Source organism: Amphibalanus amphitrite, unplaced genomic scaffold, assembly GCF_019059575.1.
Source record: "Amphibalanus amphitrite isolate SeventyFive unplaced genomic scaffold, NRLGWU_Aamphi_draft 002300F_arrow, whole genome shotgun sequence".
NCBI classification, from domain to species: Eukaryota; Metazoa; Arthropoda; class Thecostraca; order Balanomorpha; family Balanidae; genus Amphibalanus; species Amphibalanus amphitrite.
The window spans coordinates 25275-48461 of NW_024883775.1; the positions used below are offsets into that span (position 1 = coordinate 25275).

The window sequence follows — 23187 nt, forward strand, 5'->3', positions numbered from 1 at the left end:
GGCTGGTGCAGGTCGTGAGGACGGCTCTCCTCGGCAGCGCTGATAGAGTGCACGGCCTATCGTCTCTGCGACGTCTGAAGGGTGAGATATATCCGTGTTGTTCACTCTTAAAACCGGAAGCGGAACAGAGCTGAACCGGCCTTCAATGCGCTTCATGCGTGCCCATATTTGGGTCGTAGGAGTAAAACGGTTTAAGGAACTTACGTAAGTGCGCCATGAAACAGCCTTTGCCTCCTTTAAAACGCGTCGGGCAAAAGCCCGCGCTCTCTTAAAAGCGATGAGGTTCTCAGTAGTACTACTCCGGTCAAACTTTCTAAAAGCGCGCTTCCTGGCACGAATCGCATCTCCGCATTCCTTGGTCCACCACGGGACCGGAGGACGACGAGGCTGACTCGACGTCTTGGGTATGCACCCGTTTGCGGAGTCAATGAGTAAACATGTAAAATCCTCTGTAGACATCACAGAGGGGTCGGCTCTGGATAAAACAGAGGCCTCTACAGCGGCCTGGAATTCGCCCCAGTCGGCTTTCCGAATATTCCACCTAGGTGGTCGGTTGCCTGACACTGGGGACTCCTGGTGCTCCAGCCACACTGGGAAGTGGTCGCTCCCGAGTGGGTCGTCATGGACGGACCAGGTAAAAAGCTGAGCTAGCCGCGGACTGACTAAGCTCAGGTCCAGAGCCGATGTTTGACCGGAGGGTGTTGTAAAATGGGTGCGCTGTCCTGTATTTAAAATACACAGCGCCTCATCGCGGATAAAGGATTCTAAAAGTCGACCACGAGTGCCAGTCGTGTCGCATCCCCACGCCAGGCTATGGGCATTAAAATCGCCGACTACCAGGACCGGAGGTGGAAGCTCATCGACGAGTCGATGCAGCTCAGCCACCGGGAGCGCTATACCTGGTGGAAGGTATAAAGAGCATACAGTTAGTTCCCGGTGGTTGAAATCAACTCTGGCGGCCACCGCCTGCAGGGGAGTCTGCAGCGGCACCTGGCGCGCAGGTACGCTGTGGTGAACCGCCAGAAGCACACCTCCATGGGCAATGGTAGGGGTGTCCAGGTCTCTTCTAAAAACAGAGTAGCCCTTGATGGCAAAGGTAACGTTTGGCGCTAGCTTGGTCTCCTGGAGACCTAAAACAAGGGGTGTGCGCCAACGGATAAGAGACTGTAGGTCCTGGTAGTTGGCCCGGAGGCCTCTACAGTTCCACTGTAGAATAAAAGGCGTAGTTAAAAAGGCGCAGAAAGGGCGCGTATAACATGAGGCAAAGGCGCACACAGATACCTGACTGACCACAAAAAAGGTAAAAAGCACCGAGAGAAATGCACCTGGTAAAAAAGCGCAATAGCGCGAGAGAGATAAAAGGATAAAAGAGGAGATGACTAGACTGAAAGACTAGACTAGGTCCTCTAACTCCGAGGAGGCGCTCCCCCCGTAACGGATACGGGGATGCCCCGAGCCCTCTCGGTGTAGCCTCCCTTCAGCAGAGGCAGATCGGGCGTGGCTCGAGCCCTGCTGGGGCTTTTTCGCCCGGGGGGCGTCACCCTCCGAGGGCGACCAGCTCGGGGGCGTCTGCCGCTTGGCGAGGCGCCCTGGAGCCGCGGAAGGCTGTTGCCGCCCCGACGGGGATGTCGAGGCGGCGGCCTGTGTCCTCGACACAGGCGTCTCTGGCAGCGGCGGTGGTGGCCGCCGCTGCGGAGGTGGAGGAGGCGGCGGGGGACCCATGATGGGCCGAGTCCCCGCCTGAGGGGTCTCCGGGGTGTCAGCGGCGACTGCCGCATTGGCACTCCCGGAGGCGGAGGCGGCAACAGAGGCCTCCTTAGCCTCGATGGCCTTTTGAACGAGGCGAGCCCTCCTCGCCTCTCGTGCCCTCCTCTCCTCTTCTCCCCGCCGCAGAGCCTCCTGCACCGCCGTGGGCGGTCGGGGGCGGGGAGGGGTGGATGGCGCCTTACCCTGCGCCGGGGGGCGCCGACCACCCTGTCGGCGCTGGACGACGGTCCAATCGTCTCCTTCACCGCTCGCAGCTGGAGCGGGACTGGGTGGACCCCACACTGACTCTTGAGCAGTCTGCTCTGTGTCACTCGGCGGCGCACCAGGCGCCGAAGAGTCCGCGGAGTCACCAGTGGCTACGACAGTGAGGCCAAATCTTTTGAGAAGCTGCACGAGCTGTGCCACGCTCATCTGGGAGGCATCGGTAGCGTTTGTCACTTTCACCTTCTGGGCATACGAGGTCTTCGGGTGATTTTGGTTATATACCTCCCGGGCCTCTTTGAATGACAGATTCCTGGTAGCCTTGATGGTGTTGATCTCCTTCTCCTTGACGTATGTAGGGCAGGACCTATCATACGCGGAGTGCGGTTTCTGCCCCTCTCCGCAGTTGACGCATCGAGGGGTCTCCGAGTCGCACGTATCGTCAGTGTGGTCCTGAGAAGCGCACTTGGAGCATGTGGGTCTACCCCGGCAGTTGTCCTTCGTGTGGCCGAACCTCTGGCACCGATAGCAGCGCATGGGTGCCGGGACGTATGGGCGCACGCGGACCTTGATGTACCCCACACGGACCTCGTTCGGCATGTCGGTGGTGTCAAATGTCAGAATGATGTTATTTGTCGGGACCGTGCCTCTTCGCGTGAGGATGCGGCGGGCGGCTGTCACGCCGTACTCCGAGAGCCCGTCCGCTATGTCCTCGTCACTCACGTTCCTCAAGTCGAAGCAGTTTATAACTCCTCGAGAGGAGTTCTTGGAGCGGTGTGGCTCCACCGTCAGCGGCAAAGAAACGAGCTTCCGACCGGAGGCACGTCCTTCCGAGTACACGAATCGAGTGGCAGTTAAGGCATTCGTCGCCTCTTCGCTTTTCCGGAACTCCACCTCAAGTGCTCCGTCCCGCATGCGGTCGCAGCGGACGATGCTGCCAAACCGGTCACAACCGTCCTTTCGCTGGAAGGGCGACAAGGAGCTCAGCTCCCTGTCTGCGCTCCGGAAGATGAGGATTCTGGGATTTTTCGGTCTTTGAACGTGCAACGTTCGCCCGTCGGCCGAGGCCGGCGGGCGAGAATCGGCCGAAGCCGAGGGATTGGTGAGAGAGGGGGAGGAGGGGTTGGTCAAGGTATCCATGCGAGTCTGTTGGTCTCCGCCAGCTCGGCCGCCGACGCTCCGCAACGGCGCCGCTACAAGGCCTGGGACGGCCGAGCTGACTGTACGGGACTTGGCGGCACCTTCCGAGGGGGAGAGAGAGACTCACCACCCCCCACGGTCGGATACCGCCTCCTCCCTTGACGCCTAGCCGAGTCACCGCCAGGGGCAGCGACAGATCAGCCCCACCGACGGAGGACGAGCACAAGTGCCCGAACCCCGCCGGCGACACCTCTCCGACACCACCCCCGGCGGCATCACGACTGGGAATGGCTCCTCAAGTGCGGCGCCCCACTGAGTGTCCCGCCCTTACAGAACTCAGGGCCAAAGAGGCGTGTTGCCCAGCCACCGCGACTGGCTCCGCACGGTGGGGGGCTCAACCTCCAGGATCCCGTTGTCCTGGGGTACGGGTCGGCTCGCCTAGCCTAGTAAAACCGGCTGGTACCCGAGGGGACGCCACTCCCCTTACACTAGCCCAAATCGGCTATGTTCCTGCGGGTGCAAAAAACAACGAAAAAAAGGGGAAAGGAACCAGAAAGCTGTGATCGAGCGAAACGCGGACATCCGGTGAGAAGCAAAGCAAAAGCAAACAAAGACCGCTCAAGAGAAACAAAACCACGGAAACCAAGAAAAGTCGGGCCGTACCATCTGTCCATCCAGTGATCAAGAGCAAATCGTAAGCAAGCGTGGGTCAAGCTGGGGCCGAGGGGGCGCTACTCCCCTTGCTGGCCGAGGCCAGGGCCGACGCGGGGCGAGGGCCCAAGGAACCCAGTCCAACAGCGACCCAGGCCACTGCCAACCCCCTGCGGGGCCAATCCAGCAGGCAATCCATCCGGCAACCAAAGCAAGTCCAGGTCAAACGCGCGTCAAGCTGGGGCCGAGGGGGCGCTACTCCTCTTACTGGCCGAAGTCACAGCCGCCGCAAAGCCGGGGCCAGATGACCTCGGCTAAGCAGCAGCTCTGACCACGGTCAGCCCCCTGCGGGGTCACAAACATACTTAGAGACAAAAGGTTTTTGTTAGCTGGGTACTCCACAACGCTAATGAAAGACTGGAAAGCCTACTTGAAAGAAAACTAGCAAATGAGGGTTTACAAAGTGGCCATTAAAATTGAAGAAAGACTAATGAATGACGAGCCGGATTTAAAAACATTGCAAATATTTCAATAATAAAAGGCAGCACGATATTCTAGCTAATATCCGACAATAAAAGGGCACCATTGGGTCGGCCATCAATCGTTCGTGTGCCTTGAGTTCCGCCAGACATCTACGCCATTCCCAATGACACCGGAGTGGAGTGGGAGTCACGCCCCACTCCCGACCCAAAATAAAGGGACACAAAATACAAGCTACGCCTCCGAACCCGGCGTCAGCGACTGGCTCACCAGTAGACTCAATAATGTTCCTTTTCCTCACAGCGAGAGGGCGTTTTTTCCGCTCGGAACTATCTCTCCCTGTGCTGTTATTCAAGATGCATAGCCGGTGGATGACGCATGGCCGCCGATACCGAGGCCGTGCCACATATGGTGCTCATACTTGGGATACTTGTAGAGGCGATTTATCAAAGAACTCCCGGCGAAGATTGCCCCTGTCAGAGCATACCCGGGGAGAAAACACTGTCGCGACCTCATGAAAGAAAGCAGACCAAGTCCCAATGGAACGTACCTACAAGATAACTTATCCAAACGCCAAGCACAAACAAAGATCTCGGCATGAGAAAACCACACCTCCATATGACTTCGACAAAAAAAAAAAAAAAATGCCTGCCCGAAATGCACGACCAAAATGCAGACAGCTGTATATGGATACTGACTGGGGACAAACGACGCTCGCGACGGCCGAGTCGGGGCGTTGCCCGCGGACCCAGATGACGGATATGTTATCGGGATGATGGCTGGGTCTCCGGGGGTGGCGCCGGTCGCCGCAGCATGACACTAATGATGACGAGGTGCTGGGCACAGCGAGGTATTGGGCTTCACTTGCTGACGGGCCCTCAGTCAGTCAGCGGGGACGGACCGAGCTGTCCCCAGCACAGGGGAACGCCTCCTCCCCCATTTACAGCTCAGACAATACGACAGAAGGGACGGCAACGGAACGGCAGACAGACACGCCACGATCTGAGCGGGCCAAACGACCAGCAAACTCCAAATACAAATGGGCAGCCCACAGTCCGCATGGGTCGTGACTGTAACGATAAGTATCAGTTTTTGTTCAGACGTGAACAGCGCCACAGACTCGTCTCACGGAATCAACCAATCAGACCACCCCTACCAAGTACCAAGAGCTGCCCCGTCGACCAGTACCTACATGTACATAACTAACAGCACTTAGCTGCACTGTAAGCACTTAGCAGCGGCGCTGAGAGGCGGCTAAAAGCGCTCCCAGGCGAACACTCAGGGAGCTCCGATTAGCCAAAACATTAACTGATTTTACCGACCGACGAGGTAAATACGTTTCCTTGCGTAGAAAGAAGAGCGCGATACATAGAAAACCCACGGACCGCGAACAGCGTACCCGCCGCTGATCTAAGTCTCCAGAGCGCGGCAGTGTTTTCAGCGAAGGCGCTAAGTGCGCTAAGTGAAATTTGCAACATTCGACACTGTTTTCCTCTCACTGTGATAACATGGAAATAGAAGCGTTTCCCAATCTCAGATAGCGCAAACACTGGCAGAATAGTGCGCCGATGCACGGTCAGGACGTATTTTGTGACGTCAAACGACCAACATCCAATCACTGTACTGCTGGGACCTGAGCAGAAAAGACCCGGAGCTTCGTAGAAAGCCTGCGACAGGGCCATTAAGACACAGCGTTCCGTAGGGCTTTAGGGATTTCCGTTTTCTGCGAACCAGCACAAGGTCAATGCCTACGACCAACAAGCAAGATTAATAAGCGCTATCCAGTACATTTGCGCTCAGGTGGGTCCTTTGTTGTCCCATTACGAGCACACGCACAAACACAAAACAAAACTACCCGAGACTCGACGGCGCGTGAAACACCGCCAACAAATCTGTATTATATGGATAATGGAACGGGCTGTTGAACTTATTGGTCTTTCACTACAGCGGCTAAAAGACATCAATAGAACTAAGTGAAAGACACAGGCCGACCGCCGAACTATGTATCACCGAAAATCAGCCAAAAGGTCACCGCCGGACCCCGCCAAAGTAGGCGGCCTGCCCGTCCTGGTCTTGAATGGAGACAGCTCTCTCTCTCTCTCTCTCTCTCTCTCTCTCTCTCTCTCTCTCTCTCTCTCTCTCTCTCCTCTCTCTCTCTCTCTCTCTCTCTCTCTCTCTCTCTCTCTCTCTCTCTCTCTCTCTCTCTCTCTCTCTCTCTCTCTCTCTTCCTCTCTTTCTCTGTTTTTATGACGTCAGAAAACCAGGCCAGTCTGACGTCCCACTGCCCTCTGGAAATTTCCGGTCCCCTGACATCGCCGAAGCGTGTCGAAAGATGCGCTTCTTAGAAGGCACGGGCCATACATCAGCTTGTTGCGCCGCTCGCGTCAGCAGAGCGTAATTGAACAACAGACGGTAATTGATAGCAGCCGCCGCAAATAAGCGGAGATATCGAGATATAAAAATAGAACAACAGCGCGAGCATGTGAAACACATCAGTCCGTTTCAAATAGCCATCCCGCGGTCATACGCCATTGTCCGTTTTGTTCCTTCAGTCATTTTGCGCTCACACGCGATCAGCGCGGCGGCGGCTGGCACTGTCCTTCGCGCACATTACAGAACCTGCCGCTAGATGGCACTGCAGTCGAACGCCTGGATTGATGCTGTGCCGGATAACCCAAACACGGCCGCCAACTGCGCTGACTGGATGGTGCTTTGCGGCGTCTGCATCAATGACGCAGTTGAAACTGAAAACGACTTTTGTGACCTTAACCCGCGCCGGGCCGGGGGGGGGGGTGTTTGAACACCCCTCCCTTGCGGTTTTTCGCAGATATCTCAAAAACGGCGGCGCCGAGCGCCGCCGTTTTTGGCACACCAGTTTGTGCATCTTTTCCGCACAAGTTGTGAAAATTCCAAACCCAGGTCACCTTAGGTCAGGTCACCAGGTCACGCCAAGTGACCTCACCTCAGAAAAAATAAGAATGCTCGTCATAGCTACACCGACTGAACGATTGCCTTGAAACTTTCAGCGATTGATTAGAGCAACACTATCTATAAAATGTATATCTCGGAATTTTGATATCGGTGACCTAAGCTCAGGTCAATTTTGCGGCCTCTCCATTATAAGTCAATGGGAGAAAATTGAAAAGCGTCTGTTTTGCATGAACGCTATTCTAGACACTCTCAAACATCGAGATATAGGTAAAATAGACACACTGAACCAGAAAATGGCAACTGTGACCCCGCTTTATGTCCCCGAGGTCATCTCAGGTCACGAACAGAATCTAACAGTTTTTCGATGATAACTTCTGATAGAGGCGTGCTAGAGCGCTGAAAACGCCTTAGATGTGTTCGGCTCGACGTTGCGGATCGACTGATATGCAACACGACCTTTTCCGGTCAGGTCATGACCTTGACCTGAGGTCAAATTTTCAAGTTGACCTTTCAAGGTCAAATTATAGTTCATTCGACGAGAGGAACACGATGCTGGCAAAAGTAATGTCATACCTCTTTTGAGTCAAAAGTTATTGCCGAAAAAAAACGTTTTTCGTAAAAACGGCTATTTTTGGAGTTTTTGCCCTCTGGAGGCTAAACCGTTGACCTGAGGTCAAATCTGAGAACATTACTCAGAAAGGTCTGTAAAAGGGCTATCGAATGCGTTTTTTTGCGGCGCTGTAGCTCAATCGGTTCCCGAGATAGCCGTTGGCAGTTTCCAAAATGTTGAAATAGTCAACATTTTACCTTTGGTGACCTCTGGTGACCTGACCTTTGACCTGACCCAAAAAATGACCGAAGTGTTTTCGTTCTTATTTTTGACGTTCTTTCGATTGCCGCTTACCGCGTGCCCCTACGTGGCCCATGAGCCGAGTTAGAAGGGGGGGGGGGTGTTCAAACACCCCCCGCGGCCCGGCGCGGAATCTCAGAGCACCGGCCCGGCGCGGGTTAAGTCGGAGTAAAGTCGGTAATGGGGCACTAAATGCTCAATGCACATGCCTGGTTAAGATCGGCGGCGCATTCTTGACATAAAATACAAATGTAGAGAATCCACGCCAAAATGATGCTGGTATGGCAGGATGGTGCGGGTAGGGAGGGAGGGGAGGGAGAGAGAAAGATCGAGAGATCGAGAGAGAGAGAGAGAGAGAGAGAGAGAGAGAGAGAGAGAGAGAGAGAGAGAGAGAGAGAGAGAGAGAGAGAGAGAGAGAGAGAGAGAGAGAGAGAGAGAGAGAGAGAGAGAGAGAGACCAGTCGGGCCAGAATGAGTCTGGTGGAGCGACGTGGGACTGATCACCGGCCATTTCGGGGGCGCCAGCAGCCATGCCAGGAATGATGGCACTCCAGCTGGCTGAGAGCAGGCTACGAAAACAAAACAAACAAGCACTGAGTGCAATGGATGAGACACCTCTGGCCAAAAGTGGATGCCAGTGTAGTTGAATTACTGTCATCTATCTGGCATGCACTTTTCCGTGAAAAAAACTTACGGCGTCGATCTATCATCAAACAGCCAATGGTTATCCTATGACCAACATGCAGAGCCGACCAGAGACCCAGCGCACTGAACCTGTCATTGACAGCTCCCGACTAGGGTTCAATCAAAGCGTCATCGTCTGCTTACGTAACGCGACACCGGGCTGGCTCGTTAGTCGCTCATCTGCACTTGTCGAGGATCTGACGGCGTCAACTCACCGACAGCGCAGCAGTCATCCGCGGTAAACGACGGCAGCTCCGGGTCACATCCGCCAACTCCAGTCCAAAACAGCCACCGTCGATCACAGAATTGACATTAACCGCGAAACTGACATGCGTAAACACCACCGGGAATGATCGCTAACTTGGCGAACTCGGTGACGAATCAGTCACGGCAGTCTCCTAGCGAGGCATCAATCGAGTCGACTCACGGAAAAGGACGGAATGGTGGGGAATTTAGGAAATTCAACTGTCAGGGCGGCGGGCGGCATTCTCGATCTCTGGGACCCATCGTTCCACCTCCAATGTTCCGCACCGGCGCGTGCCATGCTCGGTCGCAGGTGGCTGGAACTCGCTTGAGGAGCTATTTCATGGGCTCCGCGTTGCCACGGCACAGCCCTTTCAGACACTGGCTACCAGAGGGTCAAAGGTATTCAGGAGCTGTGGTCCTCGCAGGGAACGTCGTCACACAGAAGCTGATCAGCTTCCGGCTAAAGAGTGTGTGTAGCTTTCGAGGGTGTGTTTGGGGAATCATAGTGTTTAAGGGCAGGCCGTATATAAGAAAGGCATTTATAAAGCAAACTATCGAATGGGCAGCCCGGCATACAAACATGTTCATGGGACATAATCTTCATAGGATGCAATGATGGGCATTGGGTATGATTACTTATTCGTTAGGACAACGATAAATAGGCCATAGTCATTGCGCAGTAAATGCGCAGGTCAAGGTTGATGGTTTTATCCAGTTTGAGATGTAATCACTGAAAGCAAGACTAACGTTTAATGATTAAACATTGGATTAATTACGGAGCGAGCGAAGCGAGCGGAGTCTTTCCTTAGATTAACGGAAATTTCTGAGTATGAGCGGCCGGCCGGCCGGCCGGCCGGCCGTGGGGACGCTCTTCAAAAGCTAATATCTTAGGATCGGGACATCCGATTGACAAGCGGTCTTCTTTACTGAATGTCACTTGGACGTAAAAGTTCTGTGGTGTGATGGCCACCATGCGTTCTTGCCAACCACCGCACGTGGCGCGTGGTAAAGTTGGACATTTTTTAAGAACCCCCAAAATTGCAACCTCAATAACGGCACAACGGTTGGGCCGATTGAATTGAAACTCGGTACACAGTTAGGTCTCCATCAGATATAATTCATCTGCATGTGTTAAGGTTGGGGTGCTGCTGCACGTGCGCACGTGCAGGGGTCGTTTCCAGATCTCGAGAACGGCTGGGCCGATTGTGCTCAAATTTGGCACATCGCTAGAGACCGGTTAGTAGGGTGCCGTGCACAAGTCAGTTGGAGGTACCCCCTCGAAATTTCGCACGTGCAAGGCCCACCCTCTCGCTCGCTCCGTTAGTCGCCCCATAAGGCGTTATACTGGTTTTTAATGATTAAATGTTTGATGTTCTGAATTAAAAAAAATGAAATCGCTCTTTCAACGGGACAAGATTAAACTTTGATATTGTCCCGTTGAAAGAGCAATTTCAATGGTGCTATTCTGTCCAGTACCCTGAACTGTTCTGAACTACATAGCATTCGCAGCTACAGAGCAATTCTTTACTATGGCGAAATGGTGCATGCAGAAACGTTTTGATATTACGTAAGAAAGTTGACGAGAAAGAAATGCAAGGGAGAGAGTCGCAAAAATTCTGGAAGGTAACGCAGCCGATGATGGCCGATTGATGAAACAGATTACGTCATGACACGGATTTGACAGTAAAATGACATTTCTGGCAGAAACGACCATATTTCTGTGCAAAATCTAAGCTGTGCTCAAGACATAAGTTTTTAGGAAGAAGGAGAAAGAGGAGGGGAACACCATAAGTACATTTTCAATCAGAGCTGCATTTCCATCTGTTTTCCTGTTCAACTTAGCCTGCTATTGCCGCGCAGTGTGCAAACTTACCGTCGCCACTGTATGACAAATTGAGGCAGCCCGCTCTCGACTGGCTCAATGGGGCCCGGCTCTGGCGCGCCGGTATTCCTAACCAGACACATCGGCGCCCGGTCGGCCGGCAAGTTGGGCCAAACTTCGCTATCAACTGTTCGGAACTACTACCATCCTCTGTCCTGTACCGTCTCCTCGCTCGCACAGCCCATTACGGAGCGGCGCCGCGGCGCTTGGCGGCCGGCGAGCGCGCCCCGGCCACCCCGGGACCGTGAGCAGGTTGGTATTCCGGTGCCGAAATACCGGGGGGAGGGGGAGAGAGAGAGGGAGAGAGAGAGAGAGAGAGAGAGAGAGAGAGAGAGAGAGAGAGAGAGAAAGAGAGAGAGAGAGAGAGAGAGAGAGAGAGAGAGAGAGAGAGAGAGAGAGAGAGAGAGAGAGAGAGAGAGAGAGAGAGAGAGAGAGAGAGAGAGAGAGAGAGAGAAATGACAGATCTACATTACATATACATCACAGCGACAATCACTAGTGTCATTGTTATGACCGAATATTTCTGACAGAGTAACTATATATTTATCTAAGTATTCCGATCGACCACAATTTTGACAAGGGCGGGAGCTGACTCGGTCTTACAGTGCAAAAGCCTGCATCATTGATTGCTGTTGCTGTTTGATCTTTTCGGAATTAAAGTGAGGAAGTTGATTACATTTCACTCCTGACTAGACAACAGAAGCCTGCTCTCTACAGCAGAGGTCGGCAGCCTCCTTTTGGTGCGGGTAGGACAAACCTGCACGAGACGGCTGGTGTGCCGAACAAACCTCGTCATAAACGGTTTCAATTCACCATACACAGCAGTCCATGCAAATTGGGTCCTATGACAGCATGATAAATGGACTGCTCAGTTTTGACTGCTGAAACGTGTTGGCATGAATCATATTTTGAAATATGTGCTCTTGGGCAGACTGTGCCAGCAGGCAGAAGCGGTATTTGTACGTTTCACCGACACCAGCCGCGGGCCAGAAGACCGAGTGGCGTGGCAGATTCGGACCGAACGTTGCCGTCCCCAGATCTTATGTTATAAATGCTTATTGCTATTACGCAAAGCATCACATCAGACAATAACCAACAGCTTTGTAGCACCCTCTAGAAACTGCAACATTTACATCGTTTTCATTTTCTTCAGTGGCGGGTAAGCGGCGCTGCTGCATCCCTTCCCTTTGCCTGGGAGGTGGTTCGGCGCCATTACAATAAAGTTGATCTGAATTCCGTGGTGGCACGGCGCACAAACACCATTCGGGCAGGGTCGGTGGTGGCAAACACCAATATCGTAGCTGATCGGCGCAGCGCCGGGACGGGCTCGGCGGCAACACACCACCCCCGGCCGGTCGGCGGCAACGAACCGGTAACCACCGCGGGACCGCTGGCGACAACAAACAGGTAACCACCGCGGGCCCGGCGAGCGACAACAAACTATAGTAACCACCGCGGACCCGGTCGGCGGCAACAAACCGGTAACCACCGCGGGCCGCCCGGCGAGGGGACAACAAACCAGGCTAGCAACCATCGCGTCGGCCGGCGGCAGCGGAACAGTAACGGCCGGCCGCCGGCGGGCTCAAACTAGTAACCATCCGGCCGGCGACTACAAACGAGTGACCATCGCGGGCCCACCGCGGTGGGCCCGCGATGCGGTGCACCGGTAACAAACCAGCCACCACCGCGGTGCAGGCGACCAACTAGTGACCATCGTGCGCCCGGCCGGCGGCCACACAGCGGCGCGGCGGGGATAAAACACTGAGTAATAACGCCGACTGATAACATACCAAAGAAGCCTACGACAAACTGTACGGTATTGCCAGGAGAAAATGAAATTGGTGGCGGAGGAAGCGTCCAGTTAAAGGCGAACAACGGAATGCATTACAAAATAAAATTTTAGTTTATGTCGCCTTAGCCAACAATACAACCTCCGTGCATAAATCACATGCGTCAGCGGTTTAACAAGTGCCACAACATATGCTTATGGACCCCCAAGGAGTCTGGAAATGAGTTCAATCAATGGAAAAATAAATAGAGCGACTGCCACACTTTTCGGCATACAATTCCAACCCTTCAACCTCGCACAACACACAAAAACATTAAAGGAATGAGCCATTGCCACCATAATTTAGACAGCGAAAGACAATTACCAATAATTTGGGGGTGCCGAATTACGCAGCACACAGTGGTCCGGGTGGTGTCAAATTTCTGTGTTTGTTCGGTGCCGTCGCGGCTCTGCGGAGTCCCCAGCCGACCCGGTGCCCCCACCCTGCCCACGTGTCACGGGCTGACGCCGATCGTTCCTTCGGACAAAACAGACCACACAATCCTATCGATCCTCTACACTCGGCAGGGACGTCTTTGGCGAGTTGGTACGGCCATCAGGTAAATTATCATCCATAGAGGAGCACCATTAGGCTCCCACGATAGAGCAAATAATGAGACGCGAGCGGGTCTACTAAAAACGACCTAGAAACTAACGACCGGTTCAGACTCTTCAATCCGTACTTTCTGACGTCATAGCCAGACATCGGGGGCCATCAAGCAGAACTGTGCGACACGAACGACGGTCAAAGATTGGTATTCGCATTTACTAATGACTCTAGGACAAGACCAATGATTTTCGTAAAGTCGTTGAATTCTACATGCCAGACTCGCGGCTTAGTTTTGTTTTAACGGATACAAGGATTCGCGGTCTGTCAGAGGACGGTCAGCTGACGGAGCTCACCTACAGCTCATAACAGAACCCACCCGTGGCCACAACAGAACCCATCCGTGGCCCGAAGTAGACCCCTACGCAGTCCCCACTGTTACCGCCATAAGGCCCCTGCCGCGGCGGCTACCTCCGCAGGCTCTGTCGCTCGGTCCCGACTCCCGACACGTACAGACCCGAGTGACCGCGGTCCAGACACGCACAGACCCGAGTGGCCGCGGTCCAGACACGCACAGACCCGAGTGACCGCGGTACAGACACGCACAGACCCGAGTGACCGCGGTCCAGACACGCACAGACCCGAGTGACCGCCCGGCTCCCAGGGACAATCTCGGTCAGGAATGTGTTATGGCAGTTGGTCGGACCATGCTGCGACAGTCGGCGGCACAGATGGACAGGCAGGTCGGTGACGGCCAGTCGGACGGAACTGAGGCACGTCCCATCGGCCACGGCCCTCTGAGAGGATCAATACCGAGTCTGCCACCGCCGGGCCGACACCTGCCTAATGGGAGAGGCGGGCACCAGCGAGCGGTCCCACAGACACCCGCCGACCCCGCCAACACCGCACGGCGGCCGCAGAAAAACAACCAGCGTCGGAATAATCTAACGGCAAATACAGCCATTGGTATGATTGGAGACAAAGCCCTGGGGCAGCTGAAGAACTTTTGCGACGGACGTAAATATGTACTGATGAAGCAAGATAATGATGATTGTCTTGACAAAAATATACCGCGGCTTTGGCGAGCATATACCATATGCCGGTATTGGGTTCCAGTCAATCTGGCCATAATAGCTTTTGCGATATGGAAATATTACTGACGATAATTCATTTTCTGCTGCAGGCAACCGTGCTATTAATCATGTCATGAAGATATAAAGGTGCAGGTCTGGGACCAAATCTCCATCAGTCGTCCCAAACCGTAGGTTTCTCCACCTCCCACGCAGCTCACGCAGCCGCTTAACCTCAATCTTCTGAGCGACTTAGGCACGCACGGTTTCCACATCAAAGTGTTGGTATTTCCCACTCGGTCCGCTTCAAAGCTCACGTGGGTGCGGTGAGCGCGGCAGCTCTCGCGGCGTCCACCCGGCTCCCGCAGGCGGCCCGGCACCAGTCCAGCGCGTGGCGGCGCGTCGCGTCCGGCCCGCGTGTGTTTTCATCTCGCTCCAGGCGGACCAGAGAGGCCGTGCATCAACCGACCGCCGCGGGCTCAATAAGGCGGCGGGGCGACGCAGCGCGATGGGCGCCCGGAGCTGGACAAGAGGCGCTACTCTACCTCCAACTGACAATGGAACGAACAGAGGCGCTACTCTACCTCCAGCTCACACTGGAACAGACAGTGGGCGGCCGGAGCTGGACAGAGTCGCCACTCTACCTCCAGCCCGCACTGGTACGGACGGCGAGCCTCCCGATGTCGACAGAGATTCACTGCTCTACCTTCAGACCACACACTGCCAGTGCAGTGTCCGACGAACCGTCTCAGACAGAGCTGCAGCTCTACCTCCCTCTCCCAGTAACAGTGGTCCGACCAATCGTCCACGACAGACTCGCCCTGCTCTACCTCCAGCCCGCACTGACAGTGCAGTGGTCCGACTAACTGTTCCGCACGGAGTCGCCGACGAGGGAAGTTCGGTTGGCGACAGTCGGCCCACTCTGTTTTAAAATCCGGCTGCTTAATCCTAATTTCTTTTCCGATTTCCAGCGGCGAGGGATTCCGTAATACCCATGTGAACCAGACCACCCGGCCCGGCTACAAATGCACTCCGCCTAACTACCGGGTAAAATCAGCAAAGAACAGAGCGCCACCAAAAAGACATGCAGCGGGAACAAAGCGAATATGAAGAATAATCGAGATGGTTGCTAGGTCATTACTTTACGGTGAAATAAAGTGTCCTTAGTGTAGGTAATGTCAACGCGCCCTTAACGTCATAGAATTGCTTCTTATATTACCAATTAGGGAACGTGGCGTTATAAATTGCCTCGAATACAGCCCACACTTCACATCATATCACATGCTGACCCCAATAAGAAGTCCCAATAAGAGGTCGAAAATGGCAGAACATGACGTCATTTGTGGCCAACCTATCATAGCCTCTGGAAAAATTTTTGGTCACAATGTGTAAAATTGATGCTCGGAGGGGTCCTGAAAGTTTGGTGGCGATATCTCCAGCCGTTTAGGAGATATCGACGGAAAAGGACAGGGGGGGGGGGGCGTTTCGCCCCCCCCCCCTACGGGGCGCGGGTTAAGTACTGATCACAATCCGTTTCTAATGTGCATTTACTTTACTCGTGTATCTGGGGTAAGAAAAAGATCGCTGCAAGGTAGTTCACAATGGTTAGAGTACGGCAGCCTCCGCAGCCTACATTCTTACTGACCAAGTGACCAATGCACATAATACATCAAACTTATATACTATAATCAGGCGGCTAACAAGCATGTAAACACGCCCTGCTTCGAATGATGAACATGTAACAAGACTGGCTCCTATACAGCTCGTTAATAATCGCCGTCCCGTCCACGGCCCCGTCACACGGCTCATCCAATCATTCACAGCCGTCAAATGGCGTCATTACGCCAGCTCCACTCCGAAAGCGTGACGCACGCACGGCGGCAGCAATTTGCTAGGGCCGCGCAGAGTGTGTGTGCGAGCGCCACTGACGACTGCCAATCCAGTTAGGGCGGATGACGGTCGATTTGCGTGTGGAGAGCCGCCGTCGGCCGCCGGCCGGCTGTCGGCCTGACCCGGAGAGCGGGCGGTGGGACCAGAGCGAGCCGCCGCCCGCCGCTCACCCACCCCCAGCTGCTGCCATATGGTGATATCCGCCGGAGCAGCGGCAGCCAGCCAGTGAATAGCACACTCGCCAGAGGCAGTATCTTGCCGCTGTATACCCCGAAGATAAACCAAGGATCAACCACGTACATTGTACAAGGATGTGATTGATTCCTGCGCACATACAGACTGGGGAAACCTCCCGTGCGGCCCCGGGCACTCTGGGCACTCACCGGTTGCAGAAGCGCGCCACGTCAGCCATTTGTTTATCATCCAGCTGCAGTAGTTTGTTTCGGTCCTCATCTTCCAGCTCCATGATGTCGAACACAGTCGTCACCTCCTGGTGACACAGAGGTGCCAGGTCAGGGTCCGGGGTGGTATCCTCGAGCGGGTCAAGGTCTGGGCTGACCTGGGTGAGGGGGGGGGGGTCAGGTCTCAGGATCTGGGGTGGTGACCTAGGACAGGGCCAGGGTCTGGGGTGGTGACCTAGGACAGGGCCAGGGTCTGAGGTGGTGACCTCGAGCGGGCCAGGGTCTGGGGTGGTGACCTCGAGCGGGTCAGGGTCTGGGTTCGTGACCCAGGACAGGGCCAGGGTCTGGGGTGGTGACCTGGTGTGCGGTCCGTTTGACTGCCGGTTTCTAATGCTCTGAAGTCTGAAAAGAAAAGTCAGTAGACCGGCGTACACGAGTTGTACACATCATCTATCAGGTTTTTTTCTTTCAGATATTTTTTTTTTACGTAGGTGAGCACACAAAAAAAAACTAACGACGCCACAGATATGCATAGATATTCCAAAGAGATTGCGATAGCTCAGCTTGCAGCATTTCCGGCCGGGTAACGCTCAATATGACAGCAGTTCGATCAGCTTGCGGTACGAGCGAACAGGTCACGGACAGTGACAATCACGCTAATGCAATTTACTTTGGAGAGTTGACATGTTTGCTCACCCGAACACCCATCAAAGGCTTAAGCGGAATCATTTGCACATATCCAATTTAACTGAGAGGCAATCTGATACCGACATTTTCCAGCAGTTAACTGGATGATCGAGTCCGCAATGTCAGGATCAATCGTCCGACATTCCGACTCTGAACTCACTTCAGCTACTTTATTTGGCTCCAGAGTTGACAGTAGTCTCCAGTACAAGGAAAAAATGATCATGAAATAATTCAATGACGATTTATTGGCGAAAAATCAACAAAACCGAAAATTATTTAAGTTAAATGGATATGATCTTTCATATTGAATTATCACCGCGGTGATAACTCAATATAACCCAATATAACAATATCACCGGTCACTTTCGATCATTTCTCTTTTTTCTTTCAGAATGAATAAATACTGTACATGAGGAGAGGGCCAATAAGAAAAAAAAGCTTAGTGTAAGTGAGCCACTGGTTGTTCGATCAGTAGCGCCGTTCCAGGGATCGGTCGGGACGGGCGACGGGTAATCAGTGGTACTGACCTTACTGCGATCAGGAGGCCGGGCGAGACTCGGTGGAAAGGTCAGACCTCACCCACCCAGCCAGCTATTTCAGCGAATCACCCTGGCATACGGGACTAAAAAACAGCCCTTGGGTACTGTCGAACAATGGCAGTCTTCCCTGCTGATATGTTCAATTCAATACATCGTTCAGTATACCAGTCTCAGTCTCGCATCTACGAACTTGCTCAACACAGATCACAGAGAAACGAAATACGAGCCCCAGCCGGATCTGCACACAAGCTCAGCCACCCGAGTACCTCCCCAGGCCAGTGGTGCATGCTGCTCTGAAAGGTCTACGAAGCTCCACCCTGCGGTGGCGGCTCACAGCCCACTCAGACCGTCCATACCTCTCCCGCCGTCCGGGCTCCGCGGCTTCCAGCATACCCTCATCGGCTCTGACCGGCTCGTGTCCAAGAACTCACATGTTGGGATTATTAGATCGATGGGAGCTAATACCACGTCGAAAAACAGCCCGTGAGACCACCTGACAACGGTGCTGTAGTGGGGAGTGCAGCTGATTACACCGTGCTCGGGGCATATGATCGCTCAGAACAACTGCTAGTCGGCACAGACGACTACCAATCAATGTCACCAAGACACTGATGTTACATTTTACACAATACAAAACCACGAACGACAAAGTCAAACGAATTTGCTATTATCAGGCACTGATAAAAGTGCCCCATCGCCTCATACCCCCGCGGCTAAGGTTGTATAAGGTCAAACCCAGACCTCCAGCTTTCCCCGTCATCCACTACGAGCCACCATCTCGCGTCACACATCAATCTCAGCCGACAAGACATCCTGATGCCCAGTGATGACAGCCAATAATTCATCAGTGCACCCCGGGGAGCCGGTTAGCCCCAAACACGACCCGGCCGTGGTGAGGTGGCGGCGAGCAGGGCACAGTGGGCGATCCGGCCGGTGTAGCCTCGCGAAACCTATCGGCATTCATAACATCCATGTTTTTGAAGCTAGGACCACAATATTTAGTAGCAACCTTCTTGAATATCCAATGAGCATATGTTTGAAATAAGGACTATCTCTTATAGGATTTATGCTCTGTGGCGAGCTTGCAATTTGCCTAATTGCTGCTCGAATAACGTATGAATACTTTTGATGGTAGGTCGAAATTTATGACGGTATGAGCTGGGTAGGACATTGAAATGGTGTGTACCTCCGTAGAAAATTGCATCCAAACCATTTTTTTATTCAAACGATTATGCCTTACCAATTTATACATATCATGAAACAGCGTAAATCTCGCCCGGCAAGGCCCCATTTCATAACGTGACCCAAGCAGCGGGTTTGGTTTTTGGTAAATGACTTCGCAAAAAATGGCCGCAGAACCACGATTTTGACATCGTCGTGTTCGCCTTGCTCAGGCGCGTCGAATGGTATACTTTGTTCAGGTGAGGCCACCGTAAGGTCAACCTGACCTTGACCTCGAGTCAAGGTCAGGTCAGAGGTCTTCAAATCACGAAGTTGGTCGAAGGAGGTCATATCGCATATCATTCGATTCGGCAGGTCTTCCGGAGTCCATTGGTGACCTTGTCGACTCTCTAGCTCAACTTGATCGAGAGTTATTGACGAAAAACTCGTATGACCCTAGTGACGTCATAAATGACGTCATGCAAGGTCAACAATGCAAAAATGCAGCATCAGATCTTGCAAGGAGTGCATGAAGTAACGATTCCATGTACTTGAGACAATTGAATATCATTCCTGGCGCCAAAATAAAAGTTTTCATATTTCCCCATTGACTTATAGGTGAGGTCACGTGACCAACCTGACTTTATGTGACATTTAGGAAAAATCTGAGATATAAAAGTTGTAAGACCTCTGAAGGACAATAAGTCCTGCAAGTCTCACCTCCCTGTGAAATTTACTCTGGCACTGAGAGCGTTGCAAGGTTGCGACATCTGAGGATCGTGCAGAGGTTCATGTATGACGTCATAGGTCAGTGACCTGACCTGACTTGAAAGTGCGGTTGGTGTCACAAGATCCAGCGTGCATCAAAGGTCAGGTATGCCAGGTTGCAGCTCTCTATTGCCTGGGTGTTTTGAGCTATCGCGGAAACACCCTTTGGGGCATTTACCACTTGTGCTCAAGTGCACCAAGCCACGGCCAACACTTAGAAGAAAAAAGTGTCTGGATGCCAGGGCTGCAAGTGGCTGCAAATTTTCACTGGCTCCCCTAATAGATAGTGTCTTAGTGCATGCGATACAGCATTATTTTCAGTTCATCCTCGTAAAACTTTTTTTTGCTGGGCTTGGTTAATTCAGTGAACGTAATGTTTAGTGGTAGAAAAAAAATAAAATGTTAACCTAATTATAAGACATTTTGAACTGATTTTGTCTACTTGCTTTCTATGGCGGAATCGTCTAAACATCTAAATTTCACTTTTCATGCAAAATGGATGCTCAACACCTAGCAATTTCATCGTTCCGCAAAATATTCAAAGAGCGTAAAAATCGGCTGTGATTATCCCCCTTATAAAGTGTTACGGAACGCTGTCTTTAACGATACTTTTGTCTACGAAAAAATGTCTCCTGAGCCATGCAAATGCACTAATCGTAATCTTTGATGAATTTTCTGTCCACTAGTATGCGTTGTTTTCCAATATTCAGAAAAAAGTGTCTTTGAGGTTTCGCGAGGCTAGACCGGCCCGATCGCCTACCGTGCAGGGGAGGGAAGATGAGCGGGGGAGGGAGAGGGAGAAGGCGGAGAGGGAGAGAGGGACCGGCGATAATGTCACAGATGTCCAGCGGCCCTCATCCGGCTGCAATATCTACGCAAATACACACGTGCGTACGGCTGCATATGGAACAGCCCCAGATACATATTTGGCGGCGGCTCTGCCAAAGAACCGAGCCACGATCCACATACACTCCATAGCCAGAGTAAGTAGTGTTTGATCCGTACATCAATTATCCTTATGGAGGGAAATTGTAGCCAATTATCGGTCAGATAATTGACGTGCATTTGTACTTCCAGAACAACAATGCCGATTGAAAGGTCTAGTAATTTCGCAAACGCTGCAAAGCCATGATACAATTATCCATATTGTCATATAGATGTTACGGTAACGCTGCGACATAATGAAACATAATTGTTTTGTTATGAAACACATAATCGTCCGTGAGTTTTCTTCATAGCCATAAGCAAAGCTTGCCGAACACACAGAATTGTTATGCACTATGATGTGGAGATTATGGGCATAGATCACCTTAATTACAGCGATAGGCAGGACACTTCTAGGAAGAAAGCAATCAACGACAATGGGGTTCGATCTGGTGGTCTCTGCGGTTAATAACGTGCACGGGCGTGTTGGGCCGGTCAGTGGCGAGGTCAGTGGCGACCTTCGCTGTAAATGTGACACACAGAGCTTACGGGCCCAGTCGAAGTTGTAGCCACCAAAACTGGGAATCGATGTTAATGTCTTCTGTTGATACGTGCCCGCCCATGTGCCATCGGAGCCAAGGTCGCTAACTAATGATCATCATTAGTCACGGCCCACGTCTGAGCAATATGCCTGAAATTTCATTGTCTGGGTGTTTGGAATCCATTACTTCAAAGAAACCATCACCCTTGTCAGATTGTGAGCCCATCACATTACTAGAGACATTTAATTCTAAATTGATGCTTTCATCTATCAACATATCGAAATTGGCACAAATACTGACACATCTTTCCTGGAGCAATGATGGCATGATTTTAAACCGAAGGGGGTGTAAGCAGCCTATCACCAGAAGTCAGATGTCAGATATCTGACCAGATGTCAAGCCACCAGTTACTTTCCGGAAGTTTATTGGTGACTTAATTCTATCCTGTCACTGCACACCATGTGGTGAATAATTTGATATCATTCGAAGCTTACGCTGCAGCGCCACAAAACCGTCATCAGATGAATCCAATTAGTCTGATCACGCACGGTCGAACCTAGTTAGCGCGTACGCCGGAAACTGTTCCATTCAGACTCCTATCGTATCCCGGCAACCGTATCATACAGACACGCCGCCTGCGACAGCTTGTTTGGGCTCACACCTGGCCGCCCGCCGCCTGCAGTCGGCGGTACGGCTGCCGATCGCATCCAGACACACGTCTGTCACGTCCCTGCGATAGGCGCGCGGGAGGCGCCTGTCCGCCCGTCACTCGCCGCCACCAATCACAGCCCGCTTGGCGGCCATTCCGCCGCCAGCGCGGCACCATTCCGTACTTAGTGTGACGGCCGGCCGCGGACATGGGATGACGACACTGGCTGCCATATTGTGACGGAAGCGGGCACCGAGCGGGTCCACGACCTCATGCGTCGGAGGTGAGAGACCCACGGGCAAGACCCACACATAAACCCAGTGATCGATGTCGTCCATAGCCCACCCCCAGTCCGTCAACACACCCCAGATTCATATGCATACATACACAAGTCGGTTGGCGAGGGCCAGCATGCTTAACCGCCACCCGGGAAACTCATTAAAAAAGCCGCAGCTGAAGCGTACACAAGCAGCGGCTGGCGTGCAAAACAGGCTGAAGCGGTGGGGCGCTTTTCGTCGAGCTCGCTCGGTATTTATGTTTCGTAGGATTTGATGGTATTTGTTCTGGATTAACGGGCCAGCGGGGGCTCAGTCGGCGGAGCCAGCTTTGATTAATGAACGTTCTGGGCTCGGCGGAGCACAGCAACGGAAAACGAGCGCCAACGGAAAATAATGCATATGGAGAACGTGCTATGGAGAACGAGAACATGAAACATTTGTTAAATTTCGAACACCACTGGGCAAACTGTGAAGCCAGTGAACCTAAAAAGAATTTCAGCGAGCCAGCAGCTCCTCACGGCGATGCAAGCAGCAGTCAGTGTATGCTGATCAGATAAATGTTGCACTGCGTTGTGGCACAGCATAGTGTAGTAACCGCGCCTCTGCGCCACCCTAATCACTGTCTGGAGCCCGCGGGTGTCCCTCCCAGCCCTGCACACATTACAAAGACCACCCCGAGCCTCCTCAGGGGCGTGGCCGGTGGCTCACCTTCTCCTCGCAGCGTTTGATGATCTCCGGGGTAAAGTGCGGCAGCTGCTTCAAGTAGCTGTCCTTGGACCACATCGCCTGGGTGCACATCTGCGGCGACATGGGTAATACAGGTAAATCCACTAGCAGGACACAAATGAAACGCAAAATGTCTCAAGCGTCTCTTCTTTATTAATCATCGACAGGGAAGAACAAAACGGATCAGTACCACCTATCAAAAGCTCGGCTTAAAAACTACCACACAAACATCCACCACACTGCGTACCTCCCTCCCTCCCTCTTTCCCTTCCTTTTCTAACTCTCCCTCCCTCTCCTCTCTCTCTCTCTCTCTCTCTCTCTCTCTATCTCTCTCTCTCTCTCTCTC

At 52.8% G+C, this 23187-nt stretch overlaps 1 protein-coding gene across 1 annotated transcript in view; it reads right to left on the reverse strand.

The window, feature by feature from the left end:
- The window catches only part of LOC122376782 (putative U5 small nuclear ribonucleoprotein 200 kDa helicase), a 33500-nt gene extending 10579 nt beyond the window's left edge, over positions 1 to 22921 (reverse strand). The window contains exons 1-2 of the mRNA XM_043356725.1: positions 22824 to 22921; positions 16550 to 16656 (exon numbers count right to left, since the gene is read on the reverse strand). Coding sequence (XP_043212660.1) covers positions 16550 to 16656; positions 22824 to 22913 — 197 coding nt within the window. The 5' untranslated portion in view covers positions 22914 to 22921. The remainder of the gene's footprint in view (positions 1 to 16549; positions 16657 to 22823) is intronic.
- Between the last annotated feature and the right edge of the window lie 266 nt (positions 22922 to 23187).